Genomic DNA, 24,397 nt, shown 5'->3' on the forward strand with positions numbered 1-24,397 from the left:
TCTGCTGGAAATATTAGAGAATTATTAAATAAACATTCATACGTCATGTCTCTTCCCATACTGAGCTCATCGTAGTCAACGCTCAGCGGCCGGGTCCTGTTTGCTTTGGGGCTGACACCAAACAGCTGGAGTGATTCATGGAGAGGCTGGCTACAATGCTCTGTGCCATATATCATGCTCGCAGCGCTCCCTGCCCCGGCGGAGATAAACTGATCAACCACAACGGGCTGGAATGAATTTATGACAACACAAAATTGAGGAAAACAAATGGGAGGTGACCCAGTGGGCCACTAACCCAGACTCTCTCGCTGGCCTGCAATCTAGTCTGGTGGCAGAAAGCAAAATTGAACATTGGCACTCTGAATTAAGATGCTGGCTTTTAACCCCGGGGAACCTCGGTTTCAAAATGGCACCAGACCCTTGCAAGCAGCATCGCATGAGGGAGGGGGGAAGGAAGACTTTTTGTGGGGAAGGTGCTTTCTGCAGCTCTCTGTGCGTGACAGTGCTTTAGCTGAGAGTATGATGTTGGTGGAGGAGCTGAGGAGGATGCCTGGGCAACTAGGGGCTGGCTGCTCTCTCTGAGCAAAGCTGCATCTTGAGTTCAGAGACTCAAGATGGGCAGAGTCAAGTCTTCAGCAGATGGGCTGCAGCCAGTGCAATGTTTTCCCCATGAACCTTCAGGGTGAATCTCTCAGACATCTCCCACTGGTGAGATTAGAAAAGTTCAGCAGGGCTGAGACACCCCACAGTGTTGGGACCAGGACAACTTCCCTTATTACCTATGGCTGCCACCTGAAGCTCAGTGCAACACAGATGAGGCCAATGGTGAGAAATCTGCCCAAGCTACCACGGATCCAGCATGGCTGTGAAGGAGAGCTGGGATCAGCATCATGTCTCATTACCTATGGCTGCCATCTGAAGTTCAATGCAACACAGATGAGGCCAACAGTGAAAAATCTGCCTAAGCTACCAAGGACCCAGCATATGCTGGGACCAGCATCATGTCTCATTACCTGTTGCTACCATCTGAAGTTCAACATAGATGAGGTCAACCTGACACGGCAAAAGGAGTGAGGCAACAAAGGCAGACTTATGCCAAACCCCATCTAGTTATTCAACATGCAAGAGACTTCCACCAAACCCTAAGTTTAGACTCAATTAACTTGCTTAAGCAGAGCTTCAGCAGTGTGTCAAAAGGAGGACTACCTGCTGTACTGTATTAATGGATTAAAAACCAAACAAAATCACACTGCTTTCCTTGCTAGGCTTATTTTTGGAAGAGGGGAGGGGGAAGGAACGTCATTCTTATGAGAGAAGGATCAATAGCGGATCGCTGCTAACTCTATTAGGCACTGCTCTGAAGAGAGAGCACGGCTGACACACGGGCTAAGCCATGTGCTTCTGGACAATTTAAAAAATGCTAATCAGATGCTGCACAGGGTTTAACATGCCAATCAATACTGCTCAGATTTAAAGGCAAAAATTAAAGTTACAAACAATGGAGTAAAGTGATGCTGCCAAAAACTTCCTGTAAGCACCGCCCAAAACAAGAAAAATGAAACCAATTTAGCTCCAGATTTAGAAACAGGAACTGGAGATGAATCAATTTAGCCTGTTGGGCTGGGTCGCCATATATCATGGCTCAGCAGCGGAGTGGGAAGCAGCCAGACAGTGTGAAACCCTTCCCCCTCCTTTTCTGTAGGCTTCTAGCTCTGATCCCTGTTATCAATTAATTTAACAGAACCCCTCTACACAGACAAGCACACAGAGCATTCAGAGTCCTTAAATGGCCGGACAGAAACTATTTATCACACACGAATCTCAAAGGAAAGGAGGGGTGGGGGGGAAAAAGGAGTTCTCCACCTGAAACACCATCTTGTTTTCTGAACCCTGGTGAAATAAAAGCCTTACAATAAAAACCTCTACCTGCTACTTCCAAAAAAACCAATGTTACTGGAAAGACTCAGCAAGGCACTTAAGGCTTTTCCTGTAATTTCTATTAGGTTTTGCTGACATTTTGGACCTTTTGTGGAACTGAAGCTTTAGTGGGGCAAGGTTATTGCAGAGCAAGGTGTGTGTGCATACATGAGCATGCACACACACACATACACGCTCCCTCTACTTCACAGCAGTGTTAGCACAAGTGTTGTTTGGAAAGGATTCCGGGACCCTTCAAAAGGTGCAAGCTAAAGCCTCTTTGATCAGATTATTAAAGCTATGTCAATTTTATCACTTGAGCTCAAGTGTTCTGGAAAATGTCAAATCCTTTCAGCTCCTGCAGTTTAAAGATTTTCAATAGGAGTGGATCTGGGAGGCTGGAGGGCTGCTGGGCTGACAGGCAAGAGGCCCAAAGGGAAGCCAAGCAGTGGCTGAGACAGAGGCTGACAGATTAGGGCAGAAGGGATGAGTCCTCGCCACCAAGACAGCATGCAATGGTTGCTCACTCTAAGGACAAAGGAGCTTCTGCACTGACCTGTGAGCCCAAACTCAGTGGTCCTTGGACAAAGTCTGCTCAATGAGAAGCCGACAGCCCATGTGTGGGACATGCTAATAAAAAGCCTCATAAAAAGGAAAGTGCCGAGACAGCAAAGCAGTGTTAAAGTTTCCTCTTGCAGCAGGGAGTTTCCCCAGTTAACCTCTAACTGTGAACATACGCTTTGCCAGGCTGGCTGAACTGTCAAGAGATCCCAAAATCTGCCAGGGACACAAGTCAGGATCAGGGGCAGAAGGAGAACAAACTACATTTAAAAACCCCAGCTTTACAGAAAGTCAGCTTAACGCAACCACCAGACTTTTTTCCTCAACCACAAATTATCAATGGATCTCAGCCTCAAAATGTAAATGCCATCTGTTTAAAACCCACAACTACCTCATTGCTTCCATCTCATTCGAGCTGTTTTGTCTCCCACTTGATCCTGGGGGAACATTTTATGTCAGGCAATAATCAACTTGAAACACATCAATTAATGCAGTCCATGGCAGCAGTGAAGAGCTTGTAGTTTTAGGCTTGGATTGCCAAATCTGCCTGAGCAATAAGTCACCACAGCAATGTGTGAAAGGAGGCTGACGATAGAGGTTGTTACTCAAATGCACAGTGAAGATAAAACCATTTGTTTCTATCCTGGACTAGGCTACAGGATATCTAGTGAGCAGAAAGGGAGAGGAAAGAAGATGGCCAGGGAGCTCCTGCACTATTGTATATTCAAACACTTCTGAATCAACTGGAAAGGCTGTAGGTGAAAACCTCAGGAATTGAGGCATTATTTCCATTAGCAACCATACAAAGCTGAAATCTGGATCCTAAATGAAAAAAAATCCTCTCAGTGATGCTTCTGTCAAGTTACAGGGCTGCCAGGATTCCCTTTTGCTGGAAAGAAGGAGCGTGGAAGATGCAGGTACCACGGAGAAAACAGAATAGAGACCACGTGAAGGACTGCCCTCAAAACCCAAGATGCAAAGATAAGGTAACTTCTCCTGTAACAGCAGGATCCCATGATACATTTATAGCAGAAATCTTGCAAAGGGAATAAGAACAATAAAAATCTAAGTACAGCTTTACAAGCCAATTGCTTTTGCCAGGTTAAAGTGGGTCTGAATCGTCACCTCCTGTTCAAAGTCTCAGCTCTAGTCTAGGCTGTTATGCATCAGTCAACAAATCTGAAAACACACCGTAACTAGAATATGGTGGAAAACATGGATATATCCATTTACATAATTTAAAAGAAGGCAATTTGCAGTGAAGAAGCCATTTGGAAGTTGTGCTCAATTCCTTGTGTGGGTACCTGTCCATGCAGGTTATCTAGGGAAGAACTCCCCCACAGGCCCTCTATGGACACAGCAGCAGCAAGTCAGAACACCAATAGCTCCAAGTCCAGGCTCCACACTGGAGCACTTCTTTTCTCAGTGCTAAAAGCTTCAAACATGCCTACCCTCAGAGTAGCATTGCTTCTAGGAACACCAAGTGAGACACTATGGTTCCTTAAAACAAGAAAAATGAAAGCTATCCACTTTACACTCACTTTTCAATGTCACTGTTCTTACAGGTCTTCTGCATGGTCTCCTGTTTACTGCTTTCGCCATTACTCGTTGAGGGCATTTCTGCTAGGAAGAACAGACAAATTAGTAAGAGGGCATTTGATCCTTGCAATGAAATAGTTTGAGCGAGTTATAGTTTCAGAAGCAGAGGATCCCTACGAGTTATTTTCATGCTGATTCTTGGAAAGAGAGGGAAGAGACTGATGCTACGTGACCCTCTCTGGCAGAGAGGCCCTCTTTCTGGACGGCATGCTTCTGTGATTCAGGGCTGAAAACACAATCCCTACGGTCTCCCCACTTCATACTTTCTGACCCTCACAGATGTAGCACTTGTTCAAGCCAGGATTGAATTCAGAATGGTTTGATGTGGCTGCCACGCCAAAGCATACTTCTTGAAAGTTAGGTCTGGAGCAAAACCACTCAGCCCAGACCCTGCTCTCAGCTTCTCCCTTTTTCTGAGACCCCTCAGACAAAGACAGGGAGAAAAATATATGCCAGGTAACCAGTATGACAGAAAAGTCTGCTCACAGCTCTCCTAGTACGAGCAATCCCATGGCATCTCCCAGCACTGGAGGAGATGGGAGATACCAGTTGGAGATGAGCCAGGTGAACTGTCCTAGGGCCAGCCCCTGAGATGTAGGTTCAGTACCGTGGTTTTGGGTAAAAGGTATGAAGAAAACAGCTTATAGAAAATGTCATTAGGGCTGCTTCCTCATCACCTCTGTGGCTGTAGTTACTGAAGCTGAACACACCTAAAGGCAACTGTTCCTACATCACAGAAAATAAATGAGATTGCCTATCCCACAGAAGAAAATGCCTGCGATAGATATCCTATGTTCTTCCATTTAATCATCATGCCTTTGGCAAACTGGTTCTATCCACCCCCCTCCCACTGGCAAGCAGTTATGTCTTGTAGGTACTTTCAAGGCTGGGAATCAAATGCCCAAAGCATTACAGTAAAAGAACAGTGAACAAAATCATTGGGACAAGTCTCTTCAGGTCGCCGAGCTTCAGTTCCCTTCCTAAGGGAGTTGGAGTAGCACTGCCCAGCTCTGGAAATGGATTTGGCATCTACAGCTGGAAAGTGCCAGGTTTTATTATTCTCATATTTCCACTAGGTTGCTGCTTACACTTCCAGTGCTGCAGGCATTAAATAAAAAAACACAGCGGTCCAATGGGTTTAACACCCTTGTGCCCTTAATGCTATGAGCTCTCAAATAATGCATGCAAAGGTACGATGTCACATTCACTTGTTTGCTCTGGAGTCTCAGCTACAGGTCATCAAGTAGGACAGATCCTAGAGTTCCCACTCCAAAGGTGCAGGCTTCAGAGCTGCAGGCTTTTCTTGCCATACAGAGGCCAGCAAGGAGAAGACCTACCCAACAGATCATGATACAAGTCCCCAGCATACTCTTTTAAAGAAGCAAAGATGGCAAAAAAGTTGTTGAAAAAGATCTAAACCAACAGGTGCCTGTGTAGTTTAACTGCCCAGCAGCTGAACTCCACCATCACACAGTCAAGCTCTGATGGTCCTCTCCGCAATACAGCAGTCTGTCTTTTAGCGACACAACAGCAAGTCAATCCAACCCCTATTTCTTATCACCGTATCAGTCAAGGTTGCATTTTTGGGAACTCCCTCAGCTGTCATTGACTCCAGCTGATTGTGTGGTAAAGTTTCACAAAGATAGTGATTATACGTGCATGCATATCTTCTGCTACTGTGCTCAAGTATGTGTAACTACCGTTTGCCTAATTACTGGCAATCAGAAGATATGGAGTATCTACCTGCCCTCTTGCAGCACACACATTAATAATTCACAAGTTCAACACTCACCGTCGCTGGCCCATTTAGAAAACTCCGGTGTTATTCGGGTACTGGGTGTGCCACCACTGAAAGAGAAAAGGGCAGAATGTTAAAGGTTGAATATGGAAAGTTCTGCTGCTCAGGAAGAGCTACCCCTTCCACCCAGCAGTTCTCTCTCGATACTTCTATCCATCAGTCTAGGCTTCAAAATGTGAGCGGTTGGCCTGCTGCAGGAGGTGTTATTGTGCTAGTCCACATTTGGTGTTCTCTCAACCTGCACTTCTAGCTGCAACCTCTGCTGAATCACACAGGGGTAGTGATGTTAACTGAAGGCTTGGGATTCAGACAGCACCCATGACCTAAGGCTCATTTTTGAATACGCAACTTCAAAGATGAAAACCTTACTCTGAAAATCTTACTTGTGAACAGAAATCCTCAGTGCTGCAATAGCTTCTCCCTTTAAGAATAACTTTACACCTTCATAAGCCCCATCTTTTCTATCTTCCCATCTGAAGAACAGCAGCACTGAAGTACAGACAACTCAAAACCCTGTCTATTCACTTACAAGCCAGCAAGAGATTGTGAGAGAAAGGAATCTTCTGAGCAGGCTACATACCTGTGGCTGTATAACATTTTGGCTCTATGTGCTAGGACAGCTGCACTCAAAAGGTAACACAGGCTCATGCTCCATAGCATCAGCTACCCTACTGTGTTTCTACAGAAACTTGACAGAATTTCAAAGTGCTTTTACAAGCAGCATCACCTCTCCTGTTTTGGAGATGGGCAGACAAGTCCATCCAAGAGACATGCAAGGACGTTGCCCAAACAGTGAAGCAATGTATTAGATGCAAGCCACATGAAGGAACTCGGTCTCTTGGCCTCAGGACCTCAGCTGTCTCACCAAGCACTGAGTGTCCACAGCCACTCACAAGGGATACCCAGATATCCTCCTGCTACAATACCACTCCCCTGGCTGTGAAAGAGTTTCAGCATCTTTGAGGCCCTGTCTACGGACCAGCATGGTTAGCAAAGTATAAAACAGACCAATGGTTTGGATCCAGTGTGGCAAATGCCACTTTTCTATGGAGTGGAACCTAATTTTGAACTAGTGTTTGTGACAGGCTAAGCAGTAAGAAAACTTCATTTCACTGCTCTATCAATCACTTCAACCTTGACCTCACAAGATCACCCTGTGAAAGAGACAGAGGGGCAATTTAAGCCCTGTTTTATGCAGGGCAGAGGGCTTAGAAAGCAATCCTAGCTCCATGTTAAGACTCATTTTATTTGCCTGAAATGCCTCCCCAGGCACCCAGAATACTGGCTGCCTACATTCTCCACATATGTATGTGGGCAGAGCACACATCCTGCCCCAACCCCAGAATCAAACGCAGAAGGATTAGTTTGCATGCCTCACAACACACAATGTGATGCAATGAAATCATACTCTAGGTGCCAGACTCCAAATGCGCTGAACATGATTCAGCCGGTATCACGTTATACTACTAAGAGGCCACATTTCATCGTGAAGCAAGATGATGCATAAAGTCTTAGTACAACACAGTTTCCCCATCGCCAGAATTCACCTTCTGTTCAGCACTGTTCAGGGAGGAGACGGCACTGGGTGGTTAAGGGAGGGAGAGTGTGCACAGAGGCTTTATGAGGCTGCATGGGCAGAAATGGAGACCCACTCATCACACTATGCTTCATCTAAGTCTCTCTTGTTGTGACCCTTGCACTCAAGTGCTTGAATAAATTGAGATTCCCCCAAAAGTAATGAAAGCAAATTAGAAAAGTACAGTACTTACTTTAAAACAGCACCTCGGAGCGCCTCCCTCTCTTTGGCTTCACCTGGCTCTTCCCCAGTGCAAGGGATAACGTCTGCCTCTGTGTACCTGAACACAAGGGATTAAGGAGCATACAGCCTTGCTGGAGACAGTGGAAAGGCTTTTGAGATGCTTAGGACACTATCTGGGACACAGAACAAATTCATTCCAACTGGAAATGCCTTAAAAGAAGAGGGGCTGGTATCTATGGAGGGGCTTGCTTTTAAATTCTGGATTAAAGTTTGGTTTAGGTGGAAAGAAACAGAAAAGTCTTTTGACAGCAACATGATGCCACAGCCTCCTAGAAGGGGAAAACCAGTTCCTCAACCTCTGCAAGCCTACCTTGCACAATTCCACTATTTCTGTTTGAGGTACAGAGATCTTTTACCAGCTAAGAGTTGGGGCTTCCGTCTTAAAGGCTGGTACAGATTTCAATACAGTCTAGTTCTACAGCTATACAATCCCCCTCATCACAGCTAAGTCAATGTCTACCTAATACCCTTGCAGGAATTCCTCCTTGATGGAGGAGAATTGTGTCTGAAAAGCCTGGCTCCCAGACAGAGAAGTTCCCCATAACTGCCCTTAATCATAGTCCATGTCTAATGAAAGGAGTGGCAGGTAAATAGTGCTTGAAATGTTTACTTGCACAAAACTCCTGAAAACAATGGACTGTCTTGAGGAAAATAAACTCAATTCCTATCCATGAAGCAGGAAAAACTATCCACATGGAAGAAACCTGGATTTGCTGATCTATCTTTCTGGTTTGCTTATAAACCAGGAAGATAGATCACTAACTTTGGTCTCCTATAAAATTTCCTATAGACCTCACCAACCATGTCTGAAGTAGTGCTGCATCAATAGAAGGGTCTCAAAGGGGGTAACTGAGAATTCCTCCTCGTTTAAATAACACGGTAACTGGAGAAGGCTGTGTCATTTCCAGTAGGGCTGGACACAGACTATCCACCAACACCCAGGGCCGTGCTGTAGGAAAGCTAGCTGAAGATCCATCTCTAAATTCCCCCTCAGTAAGAGCCTTTCAAAAATGATACTGTGCTTTCCCGTATTCAAGTGTGTCGTCTCCATCCACATCCAGGTCAGCGTCGCTGTCTGGATTCTCCTTGCCACTGCACATGATAAACCCAGAACCTGGAAGAAAATAAACCACATGGATGAGCATTTGAATTAGAGATGAAGTGTACCAGATCTCCTAAGCATGGTGCAACAGCACCAGTCTGCAGGCTGTCCTTACTCTTAACAGCCTCACAAAAGGTATCATCTCCAAGGCTGCAAAAGAGCAATCTTCAGGAGACTGCAGAGAAAGCACTCACAGAAATGCTCTAACTTCATGTATTTTATGCTCTAAAATGCCCCTCAACACTGACATTTTTGCTCTCCACATGAGTTACTTTAAAGTTGATGGCACTGGAAGGCTCTCTCAAAGGCAGAAAAAAGAGAAGCAAAATAGGGAAGACTGTTTTTTCAGAGAAGCAGTTAACACGAAAACTGCGTAACTAACAGGTAAGAGAAGGCCACAGGGAGAGCTGGAATTAGTCCTTAATTCAGCTGCAAAGGGCAAGCAGGGACCAAAATACAATCAGAAACGCCATTTTATTTTTTAAATGCATTTAGTCATGGCTTTGATTTTTACAATACAAAACATTTAAGAACAGGAAACCTGTTTCTAGGAGAGGGGAAGAAACAGAAAAAACCCAGAGAGAGACTCCACAGTCACCAACAGCTCCTTACAAGTATTTCTGTGACTGAATTCCAGTGCAAGTCAAAAAGAGTCCTGCACTTCCTACACAGGTAGATCAGGCACAAGACCAGAACTAAAGCTTTAACAGTTCCATCTGAGACTGAACTGTTTAACACTTGCCAGTTTCTAAAACCTTACACATTTACTTTGGTTCTCAAGCATTTTGTAGTCTGTGTTTTGTAGTCTGTTGTAGTCTCAAGCATTCCGTAGCTGATAGTAACCAGGCTTCTTTTTCTTGAACTGGTGTGCAAACACAAAGATGAACTTTTGCATGGCATTTGCTGCCTTAGGTTTATTAATAGAAGGGAAACTAATTTACTCTTTTTACTCTTTAGATCTCTCATTATGAGATCTAACACTGGATACGCTTTCTCCCATGAGACTGGACATTAAATATCTCCTGAAACCTAGGATGGTGTAAGGTCCTCATTTGTGTTTGATTCTGCAGCAGATCTAAGCTGTTTGGGGATAGAAGCTAAGCAGGCAGAAATTTGCTCACTCTGGCTGCCTCCAGTACCTTCCTTCACTTAGCACCCCACTGTCCAGACAGCAGACCTGGACACCTGGCTCACAGAGGGTATCTGGTGGAGCCTGAAGGACCTGTCCCATCCAGACGGCTGGTAACCTAAGTCTGTGACTGGACCAGGAGCACATCCCACCTGCAAACAGGTAGATGTAGTCTTGGCTTTGCACAGATTCCCCAAAGTGGTTACATTTCTGCACTCCAAATATGGTTCTGAATGGAAACAACAGGCTAAAATTAATCTAGAAGCACTGTATATAAGATGCATGCCCAAAGGATGAGGACATTCCCAAGCATTAGGGTAGCTCTTTTAGTGCTACAGATGTCCAAGTCTGTTCATCCCACTGGGCTCTCAACAGCAGACTTACACAAGCTTGTGCTGTCAGCTGCAAACTTGCACTTTCCTAGCCCAGAAGAGTGAGCTATATTTCTAACAGCCTACATCTGTGCAGAGAGCAGGGCAAGGCGAAGGTCTCATTTCCAAGGACACCATGCAGACACAGTTCTTTTACTGTCACTCTCTAGGAACGGATGCTCTCACTGATTCATTAAGCCCCCAATAAAATTTGTTTATATGGATTTGATATTTCTCTTCCCTGAATATAAAGAAGGTCCTTAACGAGTGATAACCGTAGCATGGCAATGATTTTAAGACTAACCTTTCCCTAGAAGCATAAACTACCTTTTACTTCAAAGTAATTGCCAGCCTTAATCTTTAGCAGAGGTAACACAATGAGCATTGACAATGCAGTATCCACCATCTGCGCCAGGTACTGCAGGAGCCACACTTGCAGGTCTGCTCTGGGGCATCACTGGGGCAGCTGTCATCCAGCAGACCCCTTATAAAGCACTTTACATACCGGCTGCATGCTGCCAGCCAATACATGTCATGAGCTGCAAGGGCTTATCTAGTAAATCTTGACTCCTTCAGCTCATCACAATGTTTGGGAGAAGATTTAGAGGAGCAAGAGAGACCTGTCAAAGAAGCTGGATAGTCTTTCAGAGCTGTCTTAGAAGTCACAGTGGGTGATGGGGTGGTAATTTACAGGCATGGCATTTAACCTTCAGTAACACCATCCCCTGCACCTGGCATTACTTTAGCCCATCACTTCTCAAAGGCCATAAACTTAGGACACACAGGTCTTCATTTTTCTTGTAGCTGTAGGAAACACAAATCATGCAAAGCTGGAGCTGTGACTTGGCCAGTCCCAGAGGTGATCTGAACCTTAGCCAGACAATGAATACTTGGAACAAGTGCCTTGAGCAGGGTGAAGGTGTCCAAAAGAGTGAGTGTAAGTGGGATCACGCCCCATGTCTCTCCCTCTGCAAGGATACCAAGCATACATCAAACATGCACCTTTCCATCAATTTTGTTTCCAAGTGACTCAAGCCAACTAGTGGTTTATGGTTAGAGCTTAAGAAGAGAAGATCTGCTTACTGTGATACAGTTTACAAATATTAAACTACCTTGAATTCAGAATCCTGGTGTCCTTGCTCTCAAAACCTTTGTACTTAACAAAATCCCTTTTAAGTCTGAAAGGAAAATATTCCAGAGCTTTTGCTCAATCTAAGTCTCTAATAGGAACCACTGCATTGCCACAGAATCCTCTCCTCCCTACACAGGGAGTGCACAGGGATGGGTTTGGGCAGTTACATGTTACAATGACAGATACAACCGAGATGACCTGAAAGAGCATTTCAGTCAGGAAGGAGGGCATAGCAGAGAAGTTCATGGGTTAAGATGAGGGACAGGAGAAGGGTACATTTTCTTTCCTGATAAAACAAGGACTCCCAGGCCAGCAGCTAAAGAAAACCACAATAAGATGATCCAACTCTTAGATTTTTGCCAAATATGGATTTCTTTTTAACATGACCAAGTGCAGTCCATTGCAACATGGTGAAAAAAACCTGATTCAGAAAGTGTATGCTGACCAAAGTAACCTCTCCCAGAAAAGACTTTGAATTTAAGTGGGGCTATCAGTTTTAGGACTTCAGAGGCTGCTTTACAAAAAAAGAGGGGAAAAAACTCTCCACAAAATACGTTTCTGATGTGAATCAAAAGGTCCATGAATCCCAGTACTGCCCCTGCACACAAGAGAACAGCAAAGATGATGCAAAGCTCAGTCCAGCATCACCTGCAGAGCGAATGGCCTGCCACTGGCATCCTAATGCCCTTTCATCTGTAGCAGGGGTGAGGGATGGATTTTGAGGCCAGGTCCAGTGAGCTGGGGTTTGGTGCCACAATTTCAACCTGACCCTCCTTGTCTAACTTCTTGGGGTTGCTTCCATGCACAAAGCCAGTGAAAACACCCAGGCAGCTGTTCAAATATTTGACGTCTGAACTGCTTGACATTATTCATTCATCTCAGGCTCATTCAAACCAGATTTCTGGAAAAGTGCTGTTATAAATGGATTAAGAGGACCAGTAAATGCAAGGAAGGCCTGATAGGATCACACCTGCTTCTCACTAACTCAGCCTAAGTGTAAAGAGGGCTCAAAACTTCCAGCTCCTGCCAGTAGCGTATGCTGCCATCCAGGAGCAAGGAAAATGTGAAATGGAGTGCAGAGGGTGTCAAGCAGAATAAAATTGCCTTTGCAATAGCATTGTTTTGGATCTACCATAGGAAAATGGGATCTTCCAGAAGACCCCCTACCATTACACTTGAGTGATTTGCAATTCAATAGTGTGTACTGGGAACAGAGAAGGGTTCCTCCAGCAAGGCTTGGCTTCTGAAGGTCACACAGTAATTCAGAGCCATCAGCAATGCTGCCAAGAGTGGACCTCTGAAGCCACAGCTACTATCCAGAGGTCAATGCTCATCACCAGAACTTTATCCCAACGTGTTAATAAACTGAAATCCAACAACTGAATGTTGACTTAGGAATTTACAAGAGACTGTTATTCACAGAAGCAGCTGCAACTCTTTACAAGGAGAGATGTCACCTAAGGCCTGAGGAATGTAATTCCACATGTGAATTTGAAAACGCTGCTTTCAGATGAAAGAAGAATACACCAAAATGCAGGCTCCCCTGTATCTTTCCCTTTCCTTGTTGAAGAAATTTTTGCTCTTGGTGTGCATTCGTTAGGAGGCAACCACTTGTCATACACTGCCAGCCTCGATACAATTAGCCTCCTGACGCTAAAGCAGCACAATCCTCTGACAGTCTTAATCCCAGCTGCCTCCTTAAGGTCCAGACAAACAGGAGTGAGCAGGCAGGTCAGACGCTAGTGCCATTAAGCAGAGAAAAAACAAAGTTACAGCTCTGTCTCCAATCCCCATTGCTCTTGTAGCCAGGTGCTCTGACAAGCAATTCCAGCACTGGTATTGAGTGGCACCTCTATAAACCCTGTGACAGTTTGGGAGACAAACTCACCCATCAATCAGAATGTACCTATCAAGATCACTTACCTAGAGCGCCCAGCCACTCTCCAGCACTGTGTACACAGCTTTGCTTGGGCTGGCCTTAGAGCAGTCTGTCTGAGCACCAATTCAAGGTAGTTTCTGAAAAATTTAGGTACTCTACGCAAGCAACAGTGATTCTGAAATACTGACTCAAGAGGTCTGAAGAGCAGGGAAAATTCCCATGCCTTTTCACCACTGCCAGGCTACAGGCACTACAGCAATCGGCTGAGCTTGAAGGAGACTGGAAAACACTTCCCACTTTCTATTAATAATGGCTGGAGATAAATGTCATCAGGAATCATTTTATTCCCCCTATCCCTAAGCTGTCACAGCACTTTCCTTTCTCCTAAGCCATCCCCTATGCCTAAGCATCCTCTTTGACCTTTGCACTGCTCCTCAAACCTCTCTTCCTTTGTGCAATCCTCCCGATGATTGGCCAATTCAACACCTCTCAAGTGAATGGTGGCTCAAGCTAAGATCGAGTCACTAATGTTATATATAAGCAGATTCACAGAACACATAAAAGGGCCTCACATTCAAGTCTCTCCTTTCCTCCACTGCATTCAGTGGCAGATGGTCAAAGTGACAACATATGCTGCTTCAGGTGCTGGCAGCACTGCAGGCTCCTGTGCAGACATGAGCTCACATGGAGACTAGCAGGCTCAGGACTTGAAAAGTGAGACAACCACACCAGTGCAGACTCAAATGGCCACAGACACATTTCCTCAGCACAGGTAGGAAAGCTCAGACCCTCTGTGCCCCACCTTTGATACTTAACTCCAGTTTGGGCAGATAACTCAGTTCTGGAAGCAGACTCTTCTGTATACATGTAATTATCACTCCAAACAAGAACAAGGAACAAAACTAAGATGATAGTACTATTATTTGCACCACTGTTATGAAGCAGCTACTAGCTGCTGCTCATGCAGAGGAACAAATTCATCCGTATAATTAGTGTTTCTCCTGTTTGGCTCCCAAAGAATTGGGGGCTGTCAAGTCTCTATTGGAAATAATTCTAGAAATGCAGAATTTTGTGTAAATTCTGTAAGTGGGTCTAAATCCAAATCCATCTCTGGGGCATGCAGCTCTGCTGGAGCCTGTTTTGGCTGGGAAGAGGCATTCGTTCTGCTCGCAGGTAATTTACATGTGTTCGGGAAAGAAGAAAAAAGCCGCCCGTAAATCTCCAGCAGTGTAGCCTTTGCTAATTACACTCCTTGCAGTGACCCCCTCCTGCACAACCTCCCTTTCCAGCACGTTTACTCTATTTTCTTAACGAAATGTCACTTGTTGGCTTCTTGGAGAGTAAAAACAACAAAGGCAATAAAAGTAGTTTATGCAGACACACGGCCAGGCCTCACACACTTCCCAAGAACGGCTCTAAACTGGGTTTATTTCATCAGCTGCTGAAGTATCTCCAACTAGTGCTAAGAAGACAAGGTGGCATGGATGCTGTTTCATTTTAAAAGGCTTTTGGGAAGAAAGAAGAAGCCATTAGGGATTCTTGAAAACAAGAGGAAAGCAGAGATGATGCCATACTGAACAGGAGCCTTTCTGCAGATCTACAACACAACCTCAGCCAGTATTTTTGGGACAGTGAAATTGTTCCCCGTTTTTTTTTTTTTCCTAGCACAAACAGGGATAGAATAGTTCTTTTGGCGACTTTCCTAGCCTGTTGCAAGAAAAATGACATTCAGAAGCCATTAAAAGCTGCTTATAGGGCAACAGTTTTATTTCTCTTGAGCCAGATCCATTTCAAGCAAAACAGTGATTTAACCAGAAAACCCAGACCCAACTGTGCCATTACAGTGTACACCTGGAAGAGCAGATGCACCCCTCTGATACATCTATTAGCTCCCACATAGGCACAAGGAGGCTGCCAGAGATCTAACTGCTTACCAGTGTCTTGGATGCTTACAGTGATCTTTGCTAACAGATCAGAGGAACAGCTGCCTTTAAGGAAAGGGGTCATATAATTTTATGACCATTAACATCATTTTGCAGCAGCATGCTGAACAAAGGGCAGGCAAGCTCTGCTGTACAGGGTAAGAGCCAGCTGCTGCAGGGCTTGGGGAAGAGGCTTCCCCACCCCTCACAGCACCATGGAGTATTCCAGAGATTTCTTTAATGTCTCTCCATAATCCATCAGGTACAGATTGTGGCTACAGAGGGGAAAATGCACTCAGACCAAAGGTCTGATCTGGTGTGGCCATTCATGCATGGCTGCCTCCTAGAGCCTCATGCTGGTGTGATGCACTAAGGTGAGAACAGTCTCACTTCTATCTCAAAGCGGCTCTTCAAAACCCAGTGCTAGAGTACAAAAGCAGCAGCAACAGTCATGGTCTCTGCAGCTACAGCTCCTTTTCCACAGTCAGGGAAAGGTGGATCTGAAAGCTTTTGTTCCCCTGGGGAGAGGGTGGAAACAAACAAAAAAGGAAGAGGGAGAATTAAAGTAATCTTGAATCACTAAGCAGATTCACATCACTGGATCAATAAGCACCACTGACAGGGATCACAGGAATGTCGCAACTTTGCCAATAATAAAGCAGCACAGCAGAGCTTGGAGGATGACTTTTCTAAGGCAGCCAAGCATGAAGCAGCAGGGCTGGTGAACAGCTGAAAGTGACACCCCAGCTTACAGTGGGCTACTGCCTGCGGTGGGGCTCAATGCAGTTTGCTTTAAATAATCATGAGCACAGAGATTGTATTCGTGGAGGAAAGGCAGCCAAGGACTGGAAAAACCAGGGGCTAAATTTCACATGCCAAACCCATGTGCTTTTCCCCCCAAACTAATTCTTTTCTAGGTTGGAAAGAGAAAGAAAAATCAGTGCTAATTTAATCAATTGATCAGCTTATTGATTGCAAAACTGGAGCTGCTAGTTAGCCATGTGCTGTAATGCCCTCAACTCTGAAACCACAAAACACACCATTGATTTCTTCACTTCCAGTTCCAAAATGAGAAATAAAGCTGGGCTTTCAGCGGAAAAGCAACTTCTTCATCCTGGAAGAAGATGCAAGCAAAGAAGAAGAGACGGTAGGAAACAGGGACAGCGCATCTTGTGAGGTTCAAACTGAAATTAGTTACAGATGCAGTCACAGTGCCTTGTGTAAACTCTATCGATTGGGTGGCTGACAGTCTTGGGAGCCTCCATACTAGGACAATCAATCCGGCTGCAGTGTCACCTGCCACTTTGCTGAACAGTTGACAATGCAATTATCCAGTGTGGAGGCAGGGAGTTGGCGTGTGTCAAACGCAGTTAGACACTTTCCGGGCGCTACTCGATAATGCGTTTCCCCACCGACTGTAAGAGACGACATGCGGAGACAGGAGCTGTTTAGAGCCATTGAGACCCGTGCTCCCCTTTTCCTTTAGAAAAATCTCACTGCCGCTGACTTAACAACTGTATTCTAAAATGCTATTAAAATAACGTCAATCAACTATTGTGTGCTTAAGGCTGAAGTTTGACCTGAGTGTCCAAGAAGTAGGTTGCAGTTGAGGCAAAACTGCAGATGTGGGGGGAAACAATTATCAAATGACTTCTTAAAGCCTAGGACTCTCAAAACCAGAGCAGACAGACCACTAGAAAAATGGATTGCAGAGAGCAGGTAAGCAAATGCAGCAGATGGGAATGGAAGATCTTATGTTGAACGTCTAAGACCCAGGAAAACTGAAGTTTAAAGGGATGCTGTCAACCTGGTATCCAGTTTCAAAAAACTGAGTAGTTTCAGGTGCTCTACCTGCTCCCTTACTCCCCCTGCCAATTTTCAAGGTGTTACAACTACACTTTCTGTTTTCTTTCTTCATTTTACCTCCTTTCCCTGTTCCTGGGTGACACACATCCCCTTTCCTCCTCCAGGTATGATACATAATACTGCCAAATGGAGAGAATTCCCTTCTTCCTGCAGAAAACCTTTCCCTGGTTAGAGTGGCTGTCAGAATTGTGTAAATCAAACACAGCAAGGTTTAGTTGATTGTGCTCACTTCAGCTAATGAATTCTGGCAGTCTGAGCATAAAAATTAGGTCCTCACATTTTTGCATGTGTTCAAGTTAAGGAAAATGTTCTACCAACAATCAGGACTTTTAAAGGCAATAAACAACATTCTGGTTTTGTTTGCAGTTACAGTGATTTTTGCTTTGCCAAGTCCCATTGATTACTTTGTGTTCCAAAATGAAGAAAATGCTGTTTCTTGAAGCAGTATATGAAGTTTAAACACACAGGATATCAAGCACTGTCTACATGGTGGCTCCTGCTGGCTTTTGTACGTGAGGTACAAAGTAATTCTGAATCTCTTTCTTTTTAAATCACATACTATTCTCATCTGGTTTTCCTGCTCACTAAAGTCAACTTCTGAAATTAATAAACAGTACAGTACCCAAGAGATCTTTATTAGCCACAGAATCTCTCACATTCTGCATGTGGGCACAAATTATGGAAAAACAGCCAAGTATAGCCCATCTGATTATTGCATCTAACACTACGTAAACAGATCTGTTAGCATTTTAGGTCAAGTATTACCTTACAGACAAGTACTTGCTCTCAAAGGAGAGAGGTGCAAACATTAAGGAGTGGTTGGGTTACTCCATCAGACCAGTACAAAGTACCATCCTTAACCACAGAGAGATTACCCAGGATTATCACCATTACACACAAGGGCTGAGATAAAGCATGCAAGTGCTCTGGGACTCAGCAGCCCACTAAAGAGGAGGATAGGGCACAGAATAAGCACTTGAGAAACAAGAAATTTATACATCTTGCCCACTTGGAAGCTTAGAGCAGGTAGAAGTAACCAGAAGGTAGCAACCCAAATATGGAAAAGCTATAATGCCAAGAAGGATGCTCAAATGTATAGATGTATTCACCTTAGAGACTAAGCTACAAGGGATGCTGACACTGGAAACGTGACAGAGAAAGGCACTGAACTGAGCTCTTGCTAAGTGGAAGGAAGAGTAGAATTTCATTATGGCAAAGATTTCCTATACTCTCGCATCCAAGCTGAAGTTTGCTTTAGCCTGCCAGGGTAAAATGAATGAATTCTGACTCACCTATACAGAAATAGAGATGATTCTATTTACTAGACCGTTCTTCCAAAAGGCCTGAATATGCCAGTGACATCTTCTATTTCCCACACAGTCTCTTAGGAGAAGTCACACTGTTCAGCTCAAATTCTTTTGCTGAATTTGAGTAGATCAATTTATAGCCTCTTAGTATGATCTTAAATGCAGCCTGAACCTCCTGGCATGGAAAAATTGGAAGTCTCCTTACCTCCTGATGCTTTCCTACACACCTCATTATATATTACCTAAAAAGAGGGCACAGCTGGCTACTAGGGGTGATTCTAGAGCAAAACTTTAAAGCTGTGTTGCCAGCTTTGCTAGTATCTTCATAGCATTAGAGAAGATGCCTCTATATTTCAGTTTCCACATATGTGTCAAACACAGATGTTTGTGGAGCTCTGTTGTGGACTTTGATGTTCATAGAACTGCACTGAGAAGCACAACTGAGTTTTCCTTCTCTACTTGGAGCTTTCTGCCAGGCAGTTACCAGGCACAAGCAAAGTCACTGTGTTCACAAACACCTGCTGCTGAGGCAGGAGACTGAAAAGCATCTACTGAGATTTTGAGGACAGGACCTCACACTTGAAAGCATGCTTCTCCTTCTAAATAACATGCAGCATTAGAACAAACTGTAAGAGCATACAGCTATTGCCCCAGTGCTCTTCCTTGGACAACTAATCCATGCTGGACAAAAGCCTGCCTACAGCATTTGCTGCTCAAACTGAAGAACACCTTGATTCTGCAGAGACAGAAAGTCAACAGTGGGAATGCAGCCATTCACTGGAAACTTTAAGATATTTTAATACAGTCCCACTTTCCAAGCAGGTGCCCTAATGGTACATGCCATGAGAGCCAATGCAGATGGGCACCCAAGTATAACTGCAGTTTGTTACAGCTTATACGGCTTTACTATGTCTTTCTATGCATTTGCTAAGTCTTGCTGTTCTTTTGGCTTCATAAGACATTAACGAACAGATATAAGCCCTTTGCCAGCTTGGGAGGAGGACAGCATGGAGAAATAAAGAGAAACTTCAGAGTTAAGTAATCCCTGTATGTTTCTTCTTCAACAGTATCACAATCTATCAGACAGATCCTTGTCATGTTGATCTTTCTTAGAAGGCATCCTTCCCTGAAAATGCCCTGCTTACCACTTTAACATTTTCAAAGTCTTTCTCTCTTCTGTGTTACTTTTGATGCAACTGATCTGCTGAAGGAAAAGAGACCCACAAGGGCAGTGGTGACGAGCTTGCTAGTGCACCAGAGGAAGGCTTTTTGGTGGGGGAGCTGGAGGGGAGAAGAGGGGGACAGGGCGGGTGGAGAGAACTTAGCTGCAATTCTTCAATTCTTTCATATCTAAAGAGGACAGCAATCTCTGTTCTATCAGATCGCGCGGTTCGTGCTTTAAATGGTACTTGCTGCCAGCTTGCTTTCCCTGTCTCTCTGCCTTTGAAGCAGACTGGACAGCTTCCTCAAGCTGGCGTTATCACTCCCTCTAACCACTCTTGGCAGGCAATCTAATTCCCCCTGAAAAGGTCACCGCCATTTTAACTGCCTTTCAATCACATTAAGCACGCTGCCGCTCGTGCTCAGAGCACTGCGCCTGCAGCTCTCCTGACTGAGGTGCGATCGATAAACTGACATCCCGTCCCCCCACCCAATCTCCCCAACCACCCCATCCACTGCTCGCCTCCTTCCCCTCTCCTGGACAAGTCCGGAACGGACAGCAAGAGACCAAGTGACCAAATCCTCTCCTCAAATCCGAGGCAACAGAAGGGAGCCGCTAACCTGGCATTTACTAATCTTTGTCCCATCTGCTAAGAAACAGAAGGGTGCAAGCATCCCCCCCGCCTTCCCTAGACCTACAGAGGCAGTGACTTCACAGGACCGTTTGCTTAGGCACCGGTCCAGACACCTTTGAAGCTGTGTTACAAAGAACAAGCCTCCCTCAAGCTTCCCTCAATGCAATCATGACCGTTATCTCTCCCCCCACCCCCCCGTCTTTTTTTTCTGCAGTTACGAGTTATGTGTTCCACCCATCGATCCCTGTGTAAGACACTGTTTTAAGTCCTCTTGCCTTTTGACTGTGCTAAGCCGTTTAAGAGATGACAGCGGCTTCTATCAGTGCGAAGCTGATGTGATTCTTTTCAGATAAAGCACTTTTTTTTCACTCCCCCCTCCCTTTCCCTTCTTTCAAGTAAGAGACATACACACAAAAAGAGACACTGAATCTTTCAAAGCGAAAAAAAACCCTTTTGAACTTCCCTCAGGAATTCTTTAAAGGGATAACCTTACAGTGTAAACACTGAGGGTAACGTGCATCCATTCCAGAGAGGAATAGAAGAATTGCTACAAATATGTTGAGCATTAAAAGAAAACATCAGAGAGGGAGCCACTTGATGCTTTCACTTGCGAAGCCTTGCTGGCTTCCTAAACACAGAAACTCGTTAGACAAAGATGGCATGAAATAATCCTCTGCAACAAAGAGCTTCAGAGAGAGATGATTCAGAGGCATGGGGATAGATGGTTACTGAATGTTCAGGTATTTCAAGAGAAATTTTAGTCTTGTGACACTGGACTGAGACAGGGAAATATTTTATTATTATAACTGTACAGCTTTGCACTTTGAAGCACAAGTTTGATTCAAGCAGCACCTGGTATTTCATGCTGGTAGCCTTCTGCACCTATCCTAAACAGAAGCAAGAACTGTCCTACTACAAACCCCTACTTCAAGCAGAACCTCTGCTGAAACAAAGTGGTTTCAAATCATAGATAACTGCCAATAATTTTCATTTACACCCTGCATTCTTCCAGTTTTGGGTCAGCAGATTAAGTGATAGGAAATTATCTTTTAAGAAGCCAGGAGGACAGCTAGATGTACCAAGTATTTTCTTACTGAATGCCTCCATTAAACCCAACAGCTTAAGAGACAACATACTGATCCCTGCATTTCTCAGTTATGCCATATTCCTGCTTGCTGCCATCTCCTGTCCTTTCCACCTGCTGCCTCAAGTATGCCAAGCCGTGTGCTTTGGCTCTGCTGCCCTAGACCTGACTGGGGATTTGCAGCTGTAACACAAACACAGACAAAAGAATTTCCACTTGTAAGCCAGCCCCATAGGTGACAGGAGCAAGATTTCCCTGCAAGTGCTTTGGAAGCAAGAGTCATCCTAGAAACCACATAAGTGAGAGTTTCAGCCTGTGACTGCTCCTAAGGATTAGATCACCTTCCAAAAAATGCAAGCAGGGCTGTTCATTTCCCTGACCTTCCTGTTTTCAAGAAGAAAAAAAACCCCAACCTTATCCCACATGAGAGCCTGGCAGGATCTTTCATATAATTAGCAAAGCGTTTGCCTCACTTTGAGGGCGACATGAACTTTGTACCTTAACGAAAAATGATAAAAAGAAGAAGCCAGGACCTGTGTTAAGTTTGAGTCACTTCTGCAACACTGCCCAGAGGTCTGACCGATTCATGCGATACATGCTGGCCACAGCATCCTGCTCCCCCTTTGCCCAGCTGTGACATCTCCTCAAAGCAGCACACCATTAAAACCAAAATTAATGAGACACACGGCCATCTATTTTCCCCCTACGGTTTTATGTATTTCCCCATGTCATCTCTTTAGACACCGGTGACATCCCTGTAGCCTGGCAAAGGCTGTCTGGCATTATAAAAGGCCTTCGATTTCCACATCGCTGCTACTTCACAGCAAAGGGAACAGAGCCAAATACAAAGCCCCGGGTGACGTGGGTTAACGAGGGCCTTGCCAACTCCAGACAAAGCAGTTTTAAGCATTGGAAAGCATCTCCAAAACGTTGTGCTGTGCTTCAGCGCTTTAAATTAAGAATTCTGTCCCTAAAACAAGGCAAGAGCCAACACTGGCAGAGAAAGGGACAGTCACCTTTAAGGTTACCTGAGAGTGCACAAAGCAGACCTGACTGATGGAGACCTCTGAATGCCAGCAGCCAGAGACAATATGAAAACCACAAAAGGGAGCATAAAAATGTGTAATTTGCTTAAAAAGAAACAAGAAGCAATCAGCCAACTATGGGAGATTCCAGCTTTGCTTTGGAAAATATTACAGAAACTTCTTGCAGAGTAGGTAGGTACCTTGCAGATATTAACTGGTCATCCCAAAATACTATCTAGAAAGTTGGTGGCACAAAGCTCCCCTGTTTAAGGAAGACGACACCTCTCTATAGGTCCTCTGCTGTTGAATCTGTCCCAGCTGTTGAATCCAGCTGCCAGCAGAGGTCTGCTCTAGAGAAGGAAGGGCAAGGAGAAACATATGCCTTAGGGACCTGCCAGCCCCTCAGATGGACTAATTTCTTCAGCAGCTGCTCTGCTACCAAAAGCTGCTCAAGGAGGACGTTCCTCACTGCAAATGCTACCAGGAGGTTCCTGTGCTTGCAAGCACAGGATCTACAGACACCTTTCATCCAGCACCACAAACGTAAAGTGTCTAATTCAAAAGCCTTCTCATCAGGGTAATTACAGAGGGTTTTAGAACCACATCTAGTTGTGCTCTACTCTTCTGCTAGTATTCTGATACCCCACACTTCCTGATGGAAGCAGGGCTACTTCTAACTACATACAGAAATACCTGCCCATGCATGTGCAGCCATCTAGCTTAGGTTACAGCCCTGACTGATGCTAGAATCTGTCTAACTTCTGGTGGAGGAAAGCAGCTGATCTATACACAAACTAGCCCTTTTGAGAATTCCTTAAAATAAGAAAACACAACAAGGAGCAAGTACTTTGCATTTACACAGCTTCATCACATCAATTACACATTTTATCCAATTGAAGCTTCATCTGAAAGAGCACCTCCCATATAGCGGAAGCAATATGAAAGCTTCAGACCACACTTTTGAGTTAACTCAAAACCAACTGGGAACATTAACTAGGTGAAGGCAGCACAATATCCACACCAAAGGAAGTGGAATATTGTGCTTTCAAACTCAGATTTTTGTTGGGGGTGAAGGAAGAAACGATGAATGAGCAAAAAGGGCCAGAGATTAACTGAGTAGCTTTATCTAATCAGGACTAGCAGTGGCAACAATAGGGGCATGCAGATGTCCCATGCTTCACTACGGATTATAGTGACTGTACTACCTAAACATAGTCTAAGACTCTGCATGGTCTCATCAGGTCATGTACAGATGCAGTTCTCCACGTAGGTGCAAAAAACAGTTCAGGTAGGTACGGCTACAGACACAGAAAGTGACAGCGTGAGCTTCACTGGGAAGCCTTTAAAACCCAAAGAAGCCGCTCCTGCACCTCTGTGCTCCTGATCATCTGCTCTGCTACAACCTAGCTACAATTTAATTTCAGAGGAAGGTAAGAGCAGATCAGGACTGCCAGGCTGTCACTGAGCACACAGCTGGCTTTTAAGTCCAACTCCTTAGGTAGTAGCCTTTCCCCTTGAGATATTTTAAATTAAAATCCAAGCTGATATAAGAAGAGATCACATCCCATCCTCTTTATTGAACTGAGGGAGCCAGCGTTCCTCCTCTCATTAGGCATGCGCAACGTGGATTGCTTGCAAGAGACTCTCCTTAGTGCCAGAGGTTCATGCCAATGAACAGTTTAGTAAATCCTCCTCTTCGAGGCCAAAGGGCTGAGTGTAAGAAAGGGGCCAGCTTTCCAGCTAAAATTACATTCACCAATAAAGCTCACGAGAGGTCAAATTTTGCCATAACTCACTCTCTCCACAGTAACTGATTTCCCCGTCACTGGGGAAGGAGCAAAAGAAGGAGGAAAAATAAAATGTGTTTGTCTGGGAGCCCTAAGGGCTTGCAGTGCTGCAGGTGCAGAGCAGGTTCCTGGATTCTCATTTATCAACCTTAAAAGGGATGGAGTGATAAATGCACAACTGGCCCTTTAATATTTTATGCAGGTGCTAAAGCAACTTAGCTGTCACCTTCAATACATCACCAGAGGCTGATACACCAACTTTCGTCACTCCAGGCTGGGAATTTTTACAATTTCATTTCTATT

At 44.7% G+C, this 24,397-nt stretch overlaps 1 protein-coding gene across 4 annotated transcripts in view; it reads right to left on the reverse strand.

The window, feature by feature from the left end:
• RNF220 (ring finger protein 220) overlaps window positions 1–24,397 on the reverse strand; it is a gene marked incomplete at its 5' end in the record, with an annotated part of 217,980 nt that overhangs the window by 24,868 nt on the left and 168,715 nt on the right. For all 4 annotated transcript variants that reach the window (XM_080623510.1, XM_080623508.1, XM_080623507.1 and 1 more), the window contains 4 exons: window positions 4,020–4,098; window positions 5,870–5,925; window positions 7,645–7,731; window positions 8,712–8,808. In XM_080623510.1, coding sequence (XP_080479636.1) covers window positions 4,020–4,098; window positions 5,870–5,925; window positions 7,645–7,731; window positions 8,712–8,808 — 319 coding nt within the window. The remainder of the gene's footprint in view (window positions 1–4,019; window positions 4,099–5,869; window positions 5,926–7,644; window positions 7,732–8,711; window positions 8,809–24,397) is intronic.

The sequence above is a fragment of the Psittacula echo genome, assembly GCF_963264785.1.
Source record: "Psittacula echo genome assembly, chromosome: 7".
Classification (NCBI taxonomy): domain Eukaryota; kingdom Metazoa; phylum Chordata; class Aves; order Psittaciformes; family Psittacidae; genus Psittacula; species Psittacula echo.